This window comes from Diceros bicornis, chromosome 40 (genome assembly GCF_020826845.1).
Source record: "Diceros bicornis minor isolate mBicDic1 chromosome 40, mDicBic1.mat.cur, whole genome shotgun sequence".
Lineage (NCBI taxonomy): Eukaryota > Metazoa > Chordata > Mammalia > Perissodactyla > Rhinocerotidae > Diceros > Diceros bicornis.
The window spans coordinates 14,257,085-14,276,135 of record NC_080779.1 but is presented as its reverse complement, the minus strand read 5'-3'; the positions used below and the strand labels follow the sequence as shown (position 1 = coordinate 14,276,135).

The following is a 19,051-nucleotide window of genomic DNA, read 5'->3' as shown; positions in this document are numbered from 1 at the left end:
CTGGATGGGATCCTGGAACAGAAAAAGGACATTAAGGACAAGCTAAGGAAATCTGAATCAAGTATGGACTTTAGCTAAAAATTATGTATCAATACTGATTAATGGGAACAAATGTACCACACTAATGTAAGATGTTAATAACACAGGAAATTAGGTCTGAGATATATAGAAACTGTACTATCTGCGTACATTTTCTATAAATCTAAACCTGTTCTAAAATACAAAGTTTAGTCTAAAATCTCAAAGCAACTTTGAGAAAGAATAAAGTCGGAGGACTGACACTACCTAATCTGAAGACTCAAAAAAAACAAGAGTATTGAGGAGTATTGTACTGGCATCAAGATACATAAATAGATTCACTGAACAAAATAGATAATCAAGAAATAGACCTACACTCATATGGACAACTGACTTTCTACAAAGGTCCAAAACAATTCAGTGTAGAAAGGATAGTTTTTCAACAAATGGTGCTGGAACAATTGGATATCCATATGCAAAAAAAGTGAACTTTGATCTATATACAAAAATTGTACTATATAGAAAAATTAACTTGAAATGGATCATAGATTTAAATATAGAAACTAAAACTATAAAACTGCTAGAAGAAAACGTGAGAAAAATCTCAGTGACTTTAGGCTTGACAAGGATTTCTTTAAAAGAACACAAAAAGCTGGATATAAATTTTTTAAAAAATCAATAAATTTCACTTAATCAAAATCAAAAACATTTTCTCTTTAAAAGACAATGTTAAGAAAATAAAAGGGCAAATCACAGACTGGGAGAAAATATTTGCAAAACTTATACCTGACAAAGGATTTATATCTAGAATACAGAAAGGACTTTTATGACCTAATATAAACAACTCAATAATAAGTGTGAAAAAGATTTGAACAGACACTAAGAAGATATATGTAGGGCACATAAGCATATGAACAGATGCTTGAAATCAGTTAGTCAATAGGGAAGGCAAATTAAAACCATAATACATACCTATTAGAATGGCTAAAATTAAAAGATATTGCATACCAAGTGTTGGTGAGGATATGTAACAACTGGAACACTCATATACTGCTGGTGCAAATGTAAAATAAAATAGTATAACCACTTTGCAAAATAGTTTAATGGTTTCTTCAAAAGTTAAAAATATATCCATTATATGACTCAGTCATTCTACTCTTAGGTATTTATTCAAGAGAAATAAAAGCATGTGCTCATACAAAGACTCAAATAAGAATGTTCATAACAGTTTTGTTTGTTATAGCCCCAAACTGGAAACAACTGAAATGTCTAGCCATATATTCATATGATGGAATACTACTCAGCAATAGAAAGGAATAAACTATTGATTATATGTGACAACATGGATAAATCTCAAAATAATGATGCTGAGTGAAAAGAGGCTGACAAAAGAATATACACTGTAGGATTTCATTTATGTAACATTTTAGAAAATCCAAACAAATCTTTAACAGAAAGCAAATCAGTTGCCTGGGGTTTGGCAAGGCAGGGGAGAGGTTACAGAGGGGCATGAGGAAACTTTTGGGATTGATGGATAGGGCCACTATCTTGATTGTGGTGATGGTTTTATAGGTACATACATATGTCAAAAGCTACCAATTAAATACTTTAAATATGTGCAGTTTACTATATGTATGTCAATTATACTTTAATAATACTGTTAAAAGAAAACAAATGTACACAAAAAATCCTCCGAATTACTATACATCTGTTAGGATATTTTAATAACTACTAAAAAGCTTTAAAGAACTTGTAATGACATAGGAAAATGCTTATGGTATACAGTTAAGTGAAACTGGTCAAATGTATAACTTAATATAAGGTGATGTCAATTACAAAGAAAGCTTATAGACACAGAGATAGAAATACTTCTGGTTAGAAACAGATCTACAGCAATGGTTTTCCCTGGGTTATGAAATCATGGGTGACTTAAATTTTCTTTACATTTTTCTCTATTTTCCAAAGTTTCTTTGTTGTTATTTTATTATTTTTATTTTACTTGAGCTTACAATATCCTTTGAAACAGGAAATTAAAAAAATAAATGAAGGGAAAGAATCTGACTGATTACCTGTCCTGACAAGTGATTCTGGTGTATGAAAGATCAAAGAAGGGACTCTGGGAACTCATGTGAACCAAGTATTATCTGTAGACTTAATAATATATTTCACACTCATATGAACTACTATTTTTCAAAAGTTCACAGACGCACTGAAATTCAACCTTAATGAATCTGTAGAACCTCTATTTTTCACATCAACAAATACTAAAGGTAAAATCACTAACATGGGAGTCTTCAGAACTTGTTTCCCTACACTTACTGCCAGTAGGTTGATATATTTGGAATTTTTTCTGCTACCATATCAGTATGTAGGAAGGGCTAAGCACATACTCGGCATTCAATTAACAGAAGTTCCATTACATGTTTCTATTTCTCTGCTATGACTTCTTATTATATTCTACACCACCTTTTTTCTAAGCTACTGTCAAACTTGTGTCTTGTGCATTCTTACACTGTTCAGATCCCAGAACATAATTTAAGTTATAAAGGTAAATTCAACAATCAAATACCAAAGTCAAATATGCTCCGTACCCAGAAGGGCTTTGTAAAAGCTAGTTCAGTTAAACATTGAGGCTTTCTGCAAATGTAAGATTAAGACTACTAGAAGTTTGATCCTTAGTTAAGTGTAGCATTACCAGCATGTGATTGATCTTGGGGAAATCATTTAATGTATGCTGAGGTTTCTACAACTGCTTCAGAATAATCCTCTCTAAAATTCAACTCAACAAATAATTATCATTATAAAATACACTACAAAAAGCAGAGCTATTAGTTATAGTAAACTATTAGTTGTTTAAAGGTAATTTAGTTTACCTCAAAGAATTATTCTCTGCTTTTTGTCTGCCAAGTTCACTTTCAGTATCCATTGCCTTTCTTGCTAGTGATTTCATTTCTTTTTCCACAGTGGTTATGGTTTCCTTCATCAAAGTCATATTTGACATTTGCTCCATACGTTCATCATCAAGCTATACAAGCAGAATGACAAGGTTACTGCCATCACTAAAAAAGTCTTAGTAATATTCCTAAAAAGACATCTTTTCTTTGTATAAACTGTGGTATATGATAAGATTTACACAGTGAGATGATTAGATTAGACTTGAACGCTGTGGGAGGTTGTATGGACAAGGTGCTGTGGAGTCGGAACAAGAAGAAGCCACTGCATGGCTTTTCTATAAAGCCTATCACAGTCTATCAACCTACATTTTCAAGTTGGTTCAACTTGACTATAGCATACAAATCCTATTTGTAAAATGATTTCTTATTTGTTGCACAACATTAACAAATCACACATATAAAGTGAGATTATGAAAAAAATTGCTTTTCTCCTATCTACTGCTTTTTTTTACTCATTATAACAAGATAATACAGATGAATATATAAATATATTCAATCAAATTTGGTAATAGAAAGTCCAATTCCCTTAATGCTATTTATATAATCATAACATTTCAAATATATATTCATAGCATCTCTTTTTTTTTTGTGAGGAAGATCAGCCCTGAGCTAATTAACATCTACGCCAATCCTCCTCTTTTTGCTGAGGAAGACCGGCCCTAAGCTAACATCTATTGCTAATCCTCCTCCTTTTTTTTTTCCCTTTTTCTCCCCAAAGCCCCAGTAAATAGTTGTATGTCATAGTTGCACACCCTTCTAGATGCTGTATGTGGGACGCTGCCTCAGCATGGCCGGACAAGCGGTGCGTCAGTGTGCGCCCGGGATCCGAACCCGGGCCGCCAGTGGCGGAGTGTGTGCACTTAACCGCTAAGCCACAGGGCTGGCCGTCTATTCATAGCATCTCAAATCCTTGATTAATAAAAAGGTGATGCTTCACATTTAAATTCAGTTTAAATATATTTTTCTCATTAATTTTTATTTCTCCATAATTTTCTCTACCGTATTTACTCTTCAGGTAGTATAAGCCATTTTCTCTGTATCTGGCAATGTTATCTTTAATGAAATAGGGAGATGTGAAAGTTGCTCAAGGCCTTGAGAATGCATCCCTAATAACTTTTTAAAAAGAACACACTTTGCAACCTAACACAAAAATGACTTTACTCACATTTTTTAGAAGGAAACAAACAATGAAGAAGTGATAATTTACATGATACATATCACCTTAAATATTTTAGGGTTACAAACACTATCTTAGAAAAACAAAAGAACTTCTCCTGTAAACACAGGAAAAGGGGAAAGGGAGAAGCCATTGGCAGTTTATAGCCAAAAGTGCAAAAGTGATTTTTCTTTACGTTATGAACTGTACACTCCAGTTCCTCTATCCTTTGTTCCAAATGAGCCTTCTCATTAAATGCTGTCTCTTGGGCAATCTGTTTAAAAAACAAAAACAAAACAGTGCTTTCAATGTCACTGCATTTGTGTTTTACATATGTTCATATAGAAAAAATTCTTTCAAACCTTTAGCCTTTCCCTCAGACTATCTCGTTCTGTGGTCATTCTTCGTAAATCAGTGAAGGCTACATCTCTTTCAGTCTCCACCCGCCGGAGGATGGCATGTGCTGTTGTTGATTTAGGAGACTTACAGCTTTTCATCATTTCTCTTCGAAGTCTGGCAATTTCTTCCTGTGCCTATTATTTAAACACATAGATAGACTCCTATTTTACAAGCTTTAGACAGACATAAACATAACTATCTTATATTCAGCCAGTTAAAATGCAAACCTATATTAATATGCATGCAGCAGGGTAATGGTATACTCTTTAATAAGTTTATACAAATAAATGCAAATGATACACACAAAATGTAAATGAATGTATACAAATAGAAGTTTGGTTTACAATATCATGACAAAAATTTTAAAAAAAATTAATTTGGGGGCCGGCCTGGTGGTGCAGCGGTTAAGTGTGTGTGCTCCACTTCGGTGGCCCAGGGTTCGCAGGTTCAGATCCCGGGCACACACCGACACACCGCTTCTTGAGCCATGCTGTGGCGGCGTCCCATACAAAGTAGAGGAAGATGGGCAGGGATGTTAGCCCAGGGCCAATCTTCCTCAGCAAAAAAGAGGAGGATTGGCAGATGTTAGCTCAGGGCTGATCTTCCTCACCAAAAAAAAATTAATTTGGAGGCAGTCATTGCAAGAGAAAATGTTTTACTAAGAAATATATACAGTATACTCCATCCATTTTGAGATATAAATTTGAATTCAGCACACTGCAGGCAGAATACTGGTTTAATAAATATTGTCATAGTGTTCCAGTCTTTCTATATATGTATATGTCATTTCCATGTCCTGGCTACTTTTATACCCTGACAGAAAAGCCCGCTAATCCTTACCGACAACCCGATATACTCTCTACACACTTGTTTAACCATCCTCTGGTCCCAAAACTATTCTATACGTGCAGATGATTTCACATCCTACTTTGCTGTGTAAGTCCCTTATCTTCCTTCCTCTTGATTTTGATCGCTATCTATTCAGCTGGTCTCCAAGTCTCAGAGAAAGATATATTACTTCCCAATTTTCATAGCTAAGACTTCACCAGAATCCTGCACCTCAGCTCTTGAAGTGTCTTCTAAAATATCCACGACTCAATTAATTATTTCCTCTCATCTTGAACAGCGCCCTCTCCACTAGCTCTTTCTCCCTTGTCTTCAACCATGCACAGAGTTGCCTACTGCTTACAAAGCAAAGTATAAACACACCCCTTATAAGGCTCACTGAACAGCCTCTACCATTTAGTGCAGAAATGGGCCAACTATAGATAGCTCACAGGCCAAATCCAGCTTGCCTCCTGTTTTTCTAGGTATGTAAGCTGAGAATGTTTTTTACATTTTTAAATGGTTGAAAAAAATCAAAAGAAGAATATTTCATGATAGGTAAAAATAATATGAAATTCAAATTTCAGTGTCCATAAATAAAGTTTTACTGTAACACAACCAAATTCATTTATTTGTGCATTGTCTAGAGCTGTTTTCACGTTACAACAACAGAGTTGAATAGCTGTGACAGAGATCACACAGCCTGCAAAGCCCAAGATATTTATTATCTTGGGCTTTACAGAAAAAGCCTATAGACTCCTGCTCTAGTCAATCTAGTCTCTCAAGCCTTAGCTCCCCCTTTCTCCACTGACACATACCTTCTATTCTAGTCATGAACTGATCTATTTTATCTACTGATTTTCCTGCCTTTATCCTTTGCCTCACACCATTCCTTTAGTTTGGAATGTTCCTTTTTACCCTTTCAAGATAACAGAAACCCCATTCATCCTTCAAGACTCAAACTCCACATCATCTAGCAAACATTTCCTTGACCACCATAACTAAAAATGCACATTTCTTTTATTTCTTACAATACCTTCTAGACTACTTATGCTAAAGTAACAAAAAATAAATACAAACCAAAATACTTTACCTCTCCAACTAGACTGCAAACATAGAAAACAGGATCTGCGTCTTATCGTTTTTTGTATCCCTTAGAGCAGCAAGCCCAGAACCCTGAACACAGTAGCTGTAATTCTTAATAAAATTTGATATTTTTAAAAGAAATTATGTTTACGATGTATGGGGTTTAATATTTGTTGAGTAAAGAAGCTATTTGATTAATAAGGATTATATAATTTTAGGCTAAAAATAGAGATCAACTACAAACTGATTTTATACTCTAAAACTAAGCAAATTATAAGGCAGTTCCTAATGTGACTGACAGTACATCAAAGTGATGTGTTAGTATTTTTTAACCCCCAAAACAAATCTTTTTATCTTGAACTCACTACACCCTATCATTTAACACTTTCCCAATTTCTTATTCCAAAAATCAGACTATTTCTATGCATTTCATGATCTTTTTTGGATATGGAGATAATACGTACGTGTGTGTACACATAGACTTATTATATTGGAAATACATTACATTTCATTAAGAATACCTTAAGAATAAATGTAATTCCCAAATGTTAGATTAATTTGATGGGTAGATATAAGCATTCTTATAAAACTTAAAGAATTACATACCGCTAGAATTGAACGTTATTACTTAGATATTTTGTTATTTATATATGTTTACCTGTTCATAAAGAAGAAAGGTCTTGTCTCTCTCAGATGTAAGAACTTTGACATTACCCTGAATTTCTGCCAAATGACGCTCATATTTTTCCAGCATGCATTTAAGTTCTTCACGGTCTCTTGTTTGCTTCAGAAGTTCTACATCACAGTTTGTACCCTACAATTATTATATTAAAAATGTGAAATTCTTCTTTGACATGTGGTACTAACAGAAAGGCGCTACTAAGTACACCATCTCTACTTAAGCAAGCATGACTACACAATGTAAGGAAATGATGAAAAAAGAGTTAAAAAATTGCCTCTTTCAAATAGTTTCATCCCAAATTGCTCCACGTTTTTCTGATTATCTCCAAATTACTACTAATGCCGGGGATAAAGAACCAATTTTGACGGTCCACTGTGCTATCGAAGAGACCTCTGTCTCCCAACCTCTTTGATGTAGCAAATCATGTCAAATCAAAATGAATTATTCCCAGATGAGGTAAATCAAAGAATAAAAAGTCAGTGTTTGAGCAACCAATTCCAAATATTTACAAGTTTCCAAAACCTACCCGGGAAGTTGGAGACGGGCGTCTTGGACTTTTAGATCTACTTCTGATCATCTTTCTCAAGTTTTGAGCTTCACTTTTGTAGTAATCTCTGTCTGCTTCTAAAGTCTTGACAAAGGAGTCAAGTCTGGAAGGAGATTTATTTTGTGCTTTTTCAGTCTCTAAAATTATCTTGCCAAGGAGGAAAAAATTAGGCCATTATTTTAAGCTAAACTATACCATCATTTTCTAAATGAAAGTCAAAAACAAATAGGATCCTTAAAAATAGTAAATTTGGTATTTTAAAAATAATTCATCAATACTTTTTAAAAAACAGTTAGATACCTTTCTTTTCCAGCATTTCTGAATGTACTATATTTTCATTAACTTAAAGAGACCCTAAATTTACTCAATAATTTTGAAGAAAAAATGGTAAAGAAATTTCAGAGAGGCCAGAAATGTCCATAGATTTAGTACAAGTGCTAGAAATATAATTAATTTGCTTGGAAAAACTTTTATGCTAAAGCATCTGTTCATAACATGTTAAGTTTTGTCCACTCAATGAATAAATTAAGTTAATGCTGCATATTCCATATTTGTATGCACTTTCAAGTGCATTCCCATCCACTTTAATATATTTAGAAACATTTCTTTTACAACATTTATTTTACAGATATACTTTCAGACAGGCTATTTCAAATATTTTATTTATTATTTTAAACATTTTTTTATTTTTTTTTCCCCTAAAGTCCCAGTAGATAGTTGTATGTCATAGTTGCACATCCTTCTAGCTGCTGTATGTGGGAGGCGGCCTCAGCATGGCCGGACAAGCGGTGCGTCGGTGCGCGCCCAGGATCCAAACCCAGGCCGCCAATAGCGGAGCGCGAGCACTTAACTGCTAAGCCACGGGGCCGGCCCCTCAAATATTTTAAATGTCTAAACAGAATAGTTTTCATTTCACATTGTTAGATAAAGGAAACATATTACTCCGAGTTAAATAACAAAATTTATGACTTAAAAATATTTATTACCAAGAGGAACAAATGTTAACATATAGACAAATGCAACTTATATTTTGAGGATTAAATTACTCACAGTCATCATTAGAAAATAAATATTTTTTCTTGTTCACAAAAGTCATGAGAGCCAAAATATATATACAATTTTTGTAGTCTTACTAACAATAAAAATGATTCTTTAACATATATTTATGAAAAATGTACTTACAGATCTAAGTCTTTTTATTGTATCTTCCAATACTATTATATTATTTTGCTGGCAAATGAGTTCAATCTAAAAAGCAAGCCAGAAAAATGGTTATTTAGATTTAAAATGTTTAGACTGATTTAACTGGAAAAAGAGCATCAAAAAAAAGAAGCCACTTACAAATAAAAACATGCAGACAGTGAATATTTTATGAAAGAAAAGATAATCTGCCCCGTTTTGTTGACCTACCTTTGATGGTAAAAGGATGAAATATAGAAGTTCCTATAAATTATGCAATATTTTATGTAAAATATTGATTATATTTTACCAAATTACTCTCCACGAACTGGGAAAAAAATGGTAACTAATTATAATTCTGAAGATAGTAATAGGGAAGAAATACAGGAATTACTGGGACAAAAGAAGTTTTCCCAAACTACCTGAGTTAGAAGTGATTACTTTCTCCTCTGAACTCTTTTAATAGTTTAGTTCAATCCAACCCACAAAATACTTTTTGTACCAATTTTATGACATGGAACATACCCAGCCTTATCGTACAGCTATCTATAGTCATATATTTAGTATATGACTAGATCATATGTTCCTAGAGGACAGTGACTATGTTTTTATGCAAAGCTGTAAAGCTCTTTGATAAAAGTTGGCATATTAGTTTAATGAATTTATTTCTCAATTCATAAATCTCCCCCTCATTATTCCAAACTAAAATATACCCTGATCTTATCTGCTACACTTTCAGTAAGAATTTTCTGGAATTATTGCTCCTCATTTGTTCTTTAGACCAAAGTTCTTTTCTAAGATTTTTCTGGCAGTCATATTTTAGTTTATGAAATGTTAAGGGGTGTTACGGTTTGGAACATAACTTATGTACAGTTTGGATAAGCATGTAGGCAGTTTTGGACAATTTTCAATGCTTTAATTTACACTACTATGTAGACACTAAAAAGAAATGGATCTATATTGAATTATGTATAAAGGTGTCCATACTAAATTAAGTATAAAAACTCACACTGCCAAAAATTTTATCTAGTAGGACACATTCTTGTAAAATATAAATTTATACACACATATCTTAGATACAGATGGAACATAACCAATATGTAAACTGAGGAAGACAGATTATGTCTAGGTATAGCAAGGTGTGATTACGGTAGATGTTGTTTTCCACATTATACTCTTCTATATGGACTGAAATCTTTATAATAAACATGTATTACTCTTATAAAGCAAAAAAACAATGCTGATTCCACTCTGAAAAACAAAATTATAACTGGCCCAAATAAAAGATGCTAACCTAGTGCTTTCATTTATTTGACAATTGTTTAATGAGGACCTACTACGTGCCTGAACATTGTGTTATATGCTGGGTATAGCAGTGAATAAAATAGACAAAAATCTCTGCCTTCACGGAGCTTACATTCTAGGTGAAAAGAGAAAAACAAAAGATAATAGATAAAACATATGTCAGATAGTGATTGTGTCATTCAAAAAATATATAATGAGCACTCACATCTGTTCTAGGCACTTAAGATAAAACAGTGAACAAAATAGACAAAGGTCCCAGCCTTTGAGGACCTTACATTCCAGCTGGGGTAGACAACAAAAAATAAAACTAACAAATAAATTATACAGTACATTAGGGGAAAAAGGGCAGAGTTAAGGATATTGGGAGTGTTTACAGAGGAATAGGTTGGAATTTTAAATAGGGTGATGGGGAAGTCCTCATTGAAAAGTGACCTTTGAGCAAAGACTTAACAGATGGAGGGAGTCAACAATATAAAAATTTGGGAGAAGAACATTCCAGGCAGAAGATACAGCAATAGCAAAGGTCCTAAGGCAAAGGAATGTCTGCTGAATTCCAAGGACTAGCAAGGAGGGTAGTGTGGCTGCAGCAGAGCGAGGGAGGGGAAAAGTAGTAGGAAAGTGCTACAGAGAAAAATAAAGCAGGGGAGAGAGGAGGAGTAAATGTGTGTGTTTACTCCTTCAGTGGGGGGGTGGGGGGGTGAAAACTTAAATAGGCTTTACACTATGTTTTCCACATGGTAGGTTTTGAAATATTTTTGATTGACTGAATCACATACAAAGGTAACAATGATGACAAAGGCTACTGGGGATCCAGTTCAATAATGGCCCTATGTTAATTAGAAATAACTGTATGAAGAAACGAGTCATGGTAAAATTGCAATTTGGCTTTTTCATACTCCAAAAAAGTATGTTTGATTACCTGGGAAACTGTTTTAAGGCATGAATGATAACTCAAGATTAGAAGATAAAAGAAGGCATATAGTTGTGGTGGTTTTGAAATATGTCCACAAATCCTGATACTCCTTCCTTCAAAAGATGGAGCTTAATTTCCCTCCCCTTCAGTGTGGGCTATACTCAGTGACTCACTTCTAACGAATAGGATATGGTGGAAAGGATGGTATGTAACTTTTGAGACTGGGTCATAACAGGCATTGCCGATTCCTCCTTGCTGTCTCTCTTGGATTGCTGGCTCACGGGGGAAGCCAGATGCCGTAAACAAAATATCAAGCAACCCTAAGGAGAGGTCCACCCGGCAAGGAACTGAGTCTTCTTGCCAAAAGCCAACAGCCACCTGAGTAAGAAAGTCTCTAGTACCAGTCATGATGGCAGCCTAGCTATCATCTTGATTACAATTTCCTAAAATACCAGGAACAAGAACTACTCACCTAAGCTGCACTTGAATTCCCCAACTCACAGAAACTCTGAAATACAACGTTTCATTTGAAGCCATTACGGTTTAGGAGTAATTTGTTACATAGCAATAGATAACACAATAGTAAATACTCAAAAATGATGAAAGAAGTTACTCTGTAACTTTAAAAATATGACTAACTACGGGCCAGCCCCGTGGCTTAGTGGTTAAGTGCGCGCGCTCCACTGCTGGCGGCCCGGGGTTCGGATCCTGGGTGCGCACCAATGCACCGCTTCTCCAGCCATGCTGGGTCCGCGTCCCACATACAGCAACTAGAAGGATGTGCAGCTATGACATACAACTATCTACTGGGGCTTTAGGGGGGGAAAAATAAATAAATAAAATCTTAAAAAAAAAATCTATGACTAACTAAAAGTAAATTCTTCCCAGTAAATAATTTTAATACTATCTCCATTGCAGACAAACTAACAGTAGCTTTAGCCTCAGACTCTACCTCCACATATCTAGAGTATAATCTCAAACAGTATAGGAACTCAAACATTCTTTCTCAGCTCTCAAATTAGAAATTCTCTTGTCTCAAGCCTCATCCCACAAATCAGGCAAGGAATCTCTCCCCAGTAATTGTATTAACTAAACCACACACCCAACGACTTAAGGACGATGACAACATGCATTGGTTTTCACATCCCCAACACTGATCATGCTTCTTTCTAATCCCCATTCTACCTGTAACAGTCACTTAGAGAAGCTGGTGATTTCACTTCAGGGCATTCTACCAACCCAAAGGACCTAGTTCCATTCTGTCCTCTCTTTATTAACTTTCCAATGTTTTCCCTGCATCAGCAGTGCTATCTCTACTCTGACCCTGCTGCCAACCTCTTCCCCGAATAGCTTCCAACTCTCAAATACACCCCAAGTTCCACGTTATATATGGATATCTACTTCACTCTTTTCTGAGCCAGGCAGAATTTCCATTTATGAATTTAATATTTTAAGTTTAGGTAAATCCTAGCACTTTTATTTTAGATGTTTTCCATTCCTGAAATTCTCCCTTCTGATACCAGAAGATTCACCCTGACAGAATACTCTCTCTCTCTCTCTCTCTCTCGAACATAGACTCTAACAACCGTTTAAAATCGATGACTTCTAAACTGGGTACTCTCTTCACAGGAATTTGGCCAAGTAGGCTTCCCACAGTCTGGGAAGGGGTGCAGTTAATTTTTAATTTGAAGAAGAAAACAAGGAAGACATAAAAAAAGTTAATTTGATAATTTTTATAATTAAGACAACGCAATTTACCATTAAACTATAAATGAAGGATAACTATTCTTAAAGAAAGAAATAACACAAACAAAAGAGTTTATTGAGAAATATTTAAAATATTCAAGCTACTTTTAAATGTCCTTCAAATTCTTTGGTAGCAACCATTATAAGATAAAAAAGTGACAATTAAAAACCTATCATTCATGTCTGCTCCCTCAAATAATTCTCCTAAGGACATCTTCCAGGCAACAATGTTAGAGAAGACTGTGTCCTTACATTAAAGTAATAAACTTTAGGTATTCAAATATTCCATTATTCAGGCTTTTCACTAATTTAGACTCACTTATCCTTTATGCAGTCTAAGGGAGGTTACTGCATACAAACACATACGATCCTAGAGTTCATTAACTGTGCTCTTATATTTCAAATTACTGTAATAATGCTTTCACTACCATCTATGTTCTCAATCTGATCATTGATTTAATTGCTTTATCATATAGTACCAAGAGTAGCATATAATATGCTTTATTATATGCTACCAAAAGTACATTAAAAGATTTTTAAGAAACAACATGTAACAACAATTAGCTTTGGAAAACTACCTTTACAAACACAACTTACTAATTTGGTGATTAATAAAATCAAGACAAATAAGCACATTCACACGTTAGCATTTAAAAATTCAACAGGTTGTTTCCTGGCCTTCAAATACGCTCTGTGTCTTGCTAATAAGCCATTAGGCAGCAATGAGAAATGAAATTGTCTTCATTTTATAATTGTGTTTAAAGTCCTAGTTTCTAAATTTCATGGCAGAGTACTAAAACTCAATCAAGAAATAAAATGTTTATCAAAATATCATGAGGTTACAGTAATTAAAATAACGTGGTAGTGGCACAGAAAATGGCAAATGAATCAATGAAACCAAATGGTCCAGAAACATATCCACGCGTATACGAGACTTTAGTATCTGTTAAAATGCCACTTCAAATCACTGACTAAAGAAAGGACTAATCAACCCTACCTTATATTAGAACAAAAAGAAATTCCAGAGGAGTTAAAACTTAAAAATTTTTTAAACTAGCAAAAGTGTAGAAAACATTCTTGTAGTTCTTGAGGTGAGAAGGCCTTCATAAACGAGATTCAAAACTAGTCAGAGCACAGAGACTTTTAGGGCAGTGAAAATATGCAGTATGATCCCATAACGGATACATGTCATCATATATTTGTCCAAACCCATAGAATGTAAAACACAAGTGTGAACCCTAATATAAGCTATGGACTCTGAGTAACAATGATGTATCAACGCAGGTTCATTAATTTTAACAAATGTACCACTTTGGTGGGGGATGTTGATAATGGGGGAGGCTATGCATGTGTCTGGGCAGGGGTATATGGGAAATCTCCGTACCTTCTGCTTAATTTTGCTGTGAATCTAAACCTGCTCTAAAAAATAGTCTATTCAAATTTTGAAAAGGGGGAGAGGAACCACAAAAAAAAGAATCAAAACTCAGAAGTCAGTCAAGATTGACAAATTTCACAGGTATGTCTGCAGAGGAGAGAAGGATTAGGGAGGGAGAGAAATGTTCTATATACATAACACTCCTGTTGCTTGAAGTTTTTACCATGACTACGTATTACTCAGGAAATTTTTTGAGAAAAAATTTTTAGAAGAAATAAAATGTGAGGTACAATATACTTAGAATAGACATTTAAATATAATATCAAATCTAAAAAACTTTGAAATGATATAAATGAGAATATCACTTTTTCCACTGCATTTAACAATCACATGATGTTTAAAGTAGAACTAAAATCCTGATCAGTGGTAAATCTAGTACCTTTGCTTCTTCAAGTTCCTTGTCGGCAGTATCCACCACAAAATTTTTCTCTTTTTCCAGTTGCTCTGCTAGTTGGTCAATTTTAATCAATTCTTTACAAAGATGCTCATTGTGGCTGGTTAAATCGTCTACTTGACTGCTTACCACCTCCTTACTATCCAAGAGTTTCCTAACATATTCTTCCAAGCCATGATTTGTCTGTTTGAGATCTTCAATCTGTTACAATTAGAAAGAAAATAACCACATTAAAACAGTTCCTTAGCTTCCCTCTGAGGAGAACAACTAGGTTACTGGAATCAGGAAGGGAAGTTTGCTTCCCTGGCAAGGAGACTTAACTATATATCTTTTTTATTTTTTGAATTTTGCACCATGTATTACCTATCTGAAAAAATATATTCAATGAAAATTTAAAGTATATAGCTATATCTTTCAAGACAATTTACAGTTTAATAAAAAATTAATTATTATTGATTTTAACCAAACTATTAGAAAAAATGGCTAAATATTTATATCTGTAAAAAAGAAACCAGTCTCAAAATTATTTAATTTTAATAATTAATATCATCAATTAAGCACTCTTCCGGATTAAACTTCTAATTATTGTTATCAAAATGTTAACTCTTTAGAAAAGTCCTTTTGAACATATCAATAACTTACTTGACTAAGCTAAATACCAAATCAATCAAGTATTTGCTGACTAATGTGGAGGACCACAGCTTTCCTTCCCAGCCCACTATCAAACCATCAACGGATGAAGAAAAGGGCCTTTTCTATCACGAAGGTATCCAAATGCCTTTAAAGGAAAAAAAATATATTAGACCCATTGAACAATGATTATATGTCAGGAACTATGTTAAATTCCAAAGATACAAAGATAAGTTAGATACCTGCCCTCAGAGAATTTATTGTTTACTTGAGAAAATACAAATACAACATGTTAAGTGCCATAACAGAAATATCTATGAGATAAAATGGTGGCACAAAAGTCCTTTTCCATAGTATTTGTCTCTCATTGTGTATTTAACAAACATTTATTGAGCACCTACAGTATTCAAGGCACTGTGTTGGTATCCTGTAGAAGATGTAAAAAGAAGAAAAAATAGTCTTGGTCTTAAGGAGCATCTGAAATTACTAAATCCCTCATCTAATGCCATTCTTAGTTCTAACATTACTCTTGCCCTGACCTTGCTCTTTTCAAATAACTATAGAGATAGCTCTTTCCAAACCACCAAAATCCACAAAGTTTTCTTTAAAATATAAACTTTATCTATAATTTGTCACTATATAAGGAAATATTCTAAAAATCATGAATTATAATTTTATGAATTTAACTAAATATGTTACAACATTTACTATATTCAAAAAATACAAGCCAAGCAGCACAGTAAAAGCCATTATTTTAATCCAACTCTTCCTTTGGCATTTGTAAGGCACACTAAATTTCAGATTTAGAGGTAAAGAGTTTGAACTATCAAATCCAGGAAACAAGAAAAAATTTGAAGAATTTTAAAAAAAACAAAAAGGGAGGGCTGGCCCCTGGCTTAGCGGTTAAGTGCGCATGCTCTGCTACTGGCGGCCCGGGTTCGGAGCCCAGGCGCGCACCACCGCACCGCTTCTCCAGCCATGCTGAGGCCACGTCCCACATACAGCAACTAGAAGGATGTGCAACTATGACATAGAACTACCTACTGGGGCTTTGAGGAAAAAAAAAAAAAAAAGGAGGAGGAGGATTGGCAATAGATGTTAGCTCAGAGCCGGTCTTCCTCAGCAAAAAGAGGAGGATTAGCATGGACGCTAGCTCAGGGCTGATCTTCCTCACAAAAAAAAAAAAAAAAACAAAAAAGGGAAACTGTAAATGCACTTATTTCCTTAGTTGAGTCTTTTATCACAACTGGCTTGAATTTTAACCATACCTCCTCCTCTCTTCTCATCTGGCCTTCTCCCATATACAGTTAAAAATTCTTTGAAAATGCAAATTTGAGATAACTCCTGTAACTTACGTGCTCCATCACACTGAGAATAAGATGAGAAAACGCCATTTGTGATCCCAGCCCTAGTGACCTGTCCAGCCCAACCTTCCACCATCCCCAATATATACCTAAGCTTCAGACACACTGTAGGAACAATCTCACTAACCTCATTTTAAAACCTGTATTAGGGAAGTTATTGAAAATATTATATACTATGTCACAGAACCCTCTTTATAAGAAGCCTCAGGGAAAACTTTGCTCAGGTCTCAATTTCAGGAAAACATGTACTTCTTTTGGATACTTGATTTGTTCTTACCCTGTGGACCATGAATTATTTATCTAAAATTTCCTTTTTGCCTTTACCTCTCAGAATTTTAAAGCCAATCTGCAGCTCACCTCTAGCAACTAACACAGAAACTCCGCGCAATGCTTCCCTGTCTGTTTGCTGTTCTCATCCCATACTTTCACTGAGTTTCTCTATTTTCCCTTACTCTTAGTATCTAAGCTATTTTCATTACTTGTATTTTTTTTTAACTCTAGGATGTGGGATAACCAAACAGATAAACTTCATCTATCTATATGTCCTTTTGCCTTTGTTCATGGCTTCTACAGTGCCACATTTCCGAGCAACAAGAACACACTAAAAATGTTTGATAACCTGCACTGCACCAGGAGAAGTTAAATGCTTCTCCTCTCTGTGCTCCCATAAAGCCTCTTATATAAATTTATATATAAGTCTTATATAGATTATCTTAGTATTTTATGAGATGTATTATAATCATTTGTTTACTTCCCTGTTCCTTCCACTAAATTCTAAGCAACTTAAGGGATTGTGTCCCTAATTTCTTTATCAACATACCTCTCATTTCTGTATCATTTATTATACATCTAGCACATAATGCTCAAATTATTGTTAAATGAATAAATAAAACAAATTATAAACAAACACTCTGACATGAAGCCCTACTTTTACTCAATTCCAAGCACAAGTACTTTAGAAGAGGCAGTTTAGAGTAATAGAAAGGACGTGCGCTTTGGACTTAGGCAGACAGGTTCAAATTCCATTGCAGTTCTTTACCAGTTGCTTAACTTTGGGTAATATACCATATTCTCTTGATCCTAAAAGATGCATTTGACTTCAGAAAAATAAATGGAAGACTCTTGAGCCTCATCTGTTAAATGGAGAGAATACCTACAATTTGCAGGATTGTAGTTAGAGTTACAGAAAAGTTCAAGTAAAATTTCTGGCAGATAATAGGAAATCAAAAGGCTTTCTTTAAAAAAAACTCTTTATTTTGAAATAACTAAAGAGTCGCAGGAAGTTGCAAACATAGTACAGAGAAGGTTCATGTGCTCTTAACTCAGCTTCCCCAATAGTTACATCTTAAATAATTATAGTATAATATCAAACCCAGAGATTAAACATTGGTACAATGTGTGCATATTGTTCTATACCATTTTATCACGTGTAGATTGCTGTAACTACCACTTCAATAAAATACAGAGTGATTCTATCATCACAAAGATTTCCCTCTTGTTGGCACTTTATAGTCACATCCTCTCCCTCTCTCCCCATTCTTAACTCTTAGCAACCATTAATCTCTATAATTTTGTCATTTCGAGAACGTTATATAAATAAAATTACGTGATAAAGATCCGAGTATGTGATCTTTGACACTGGCTTTTTCACTCAGCACAATGCCCTTGAGACTTATCCAAGTTGCTATGTGGATCAATAGTTCATTCCTTTTTATTGCTGAGTAATATTCCATGGTATGGATTATCAGTTTGCTTACTCATTCCCCAATTAAGAGAAACTTTAATTGTTTCCAGTTTTTGGCTTAACAAATAAAGCTGCTATGAAAAACTGTATTCAGGTTTTTAAGTGGACATAAGTTTTCATTACTCTGGAATAAATGCCCACGAGTGCAACTGCTGGGTTGTATGGTAAACGTATGTTTAGTTTTATAAGAACTAAACTATTTTTCAGAGTGGCTGTACCATTTCCCATTCCCGCTAGGAATGTATGAGTGATCCAATTTCTCCTCATCCTAGCCAGCATTTGGTATTGTCACTACTTTTTATTTTAGCTGTTCTTATAGGTGTGCATTGTTACCTCATCATAGTCTTAATTTGCATTTCCCTGATGTTTAGAAAAGATGAACATCTTTTTATGTGCTTATTTATCAACCACATAGCCTTCTGTGAAATATCTCTTCATGTCTTTTGCTCATTTTCTAATTAGATTGTTTGCTTTTCACTGTTGAGTTTTGAGAGTTCTTCATGTGTTCTAAATATGATTCTTCTGGCAGAAACACTGTTTGTAGCTTGTCTTTTCATCCCATTAACAGGGTCTTTCACAGAGCAAAAGACTTAAATTTTGATCAAGTCAAAATTATCAACTTTTTCTTTTACGAATCTTGCTTTTGGTATCACGTCTAAGAACTCTTCACCAAG

The 19,051-nt window shown here is 34.3% G+C and overlaps 1 protein-coding gene across 3 annotated transcripts in view; it reads right to left on the bottom strand.

Moving 5' to 3' along the window:
- The window catches only part of TSGA10 (testis specific 10), a 117,157-nt gene that overhangs the window by 84,792 nt on the left and 13,314 nt on the right, over window positions 1-19,051 (bottom strand). For all 3 annotated transcript variants that reach the window (XM_058534476.1, XM_058534477.1, XM_058534478.1), the window contains exons 3-9: window positions 14,625-14,840; window positions 8,850-8,915; window positions 7,647-7,814; window positions 7,097-7,252; window positions 4,491-4,661; window positions 4,325-4,402; window positions 2,892-3,043 (exon numbers count right to left, since the gene is read on the bottom strand). In XM_058534476.1, coding sequence (XP_058390459.1) covers window positions 2,892-3,043; window positions 4,325-4,402; window positions 4,491-4,661; window positions 7,097-7,252; window positions 7,647-7,814; window positions 8,850-8,915; window positions 14,625-14,840 — 1,007 coding nt within the window. The remainder of the gene's footprint in view (window positions 1-2,891; window positions 3,044-4,324; window positions 4,403-4,490; window positions 4,662-7,096; window positions 7,253-7,646; window positions 7,815-8,849; window positions 8,916-14,624; window positions 14,841-19,051) is intronic.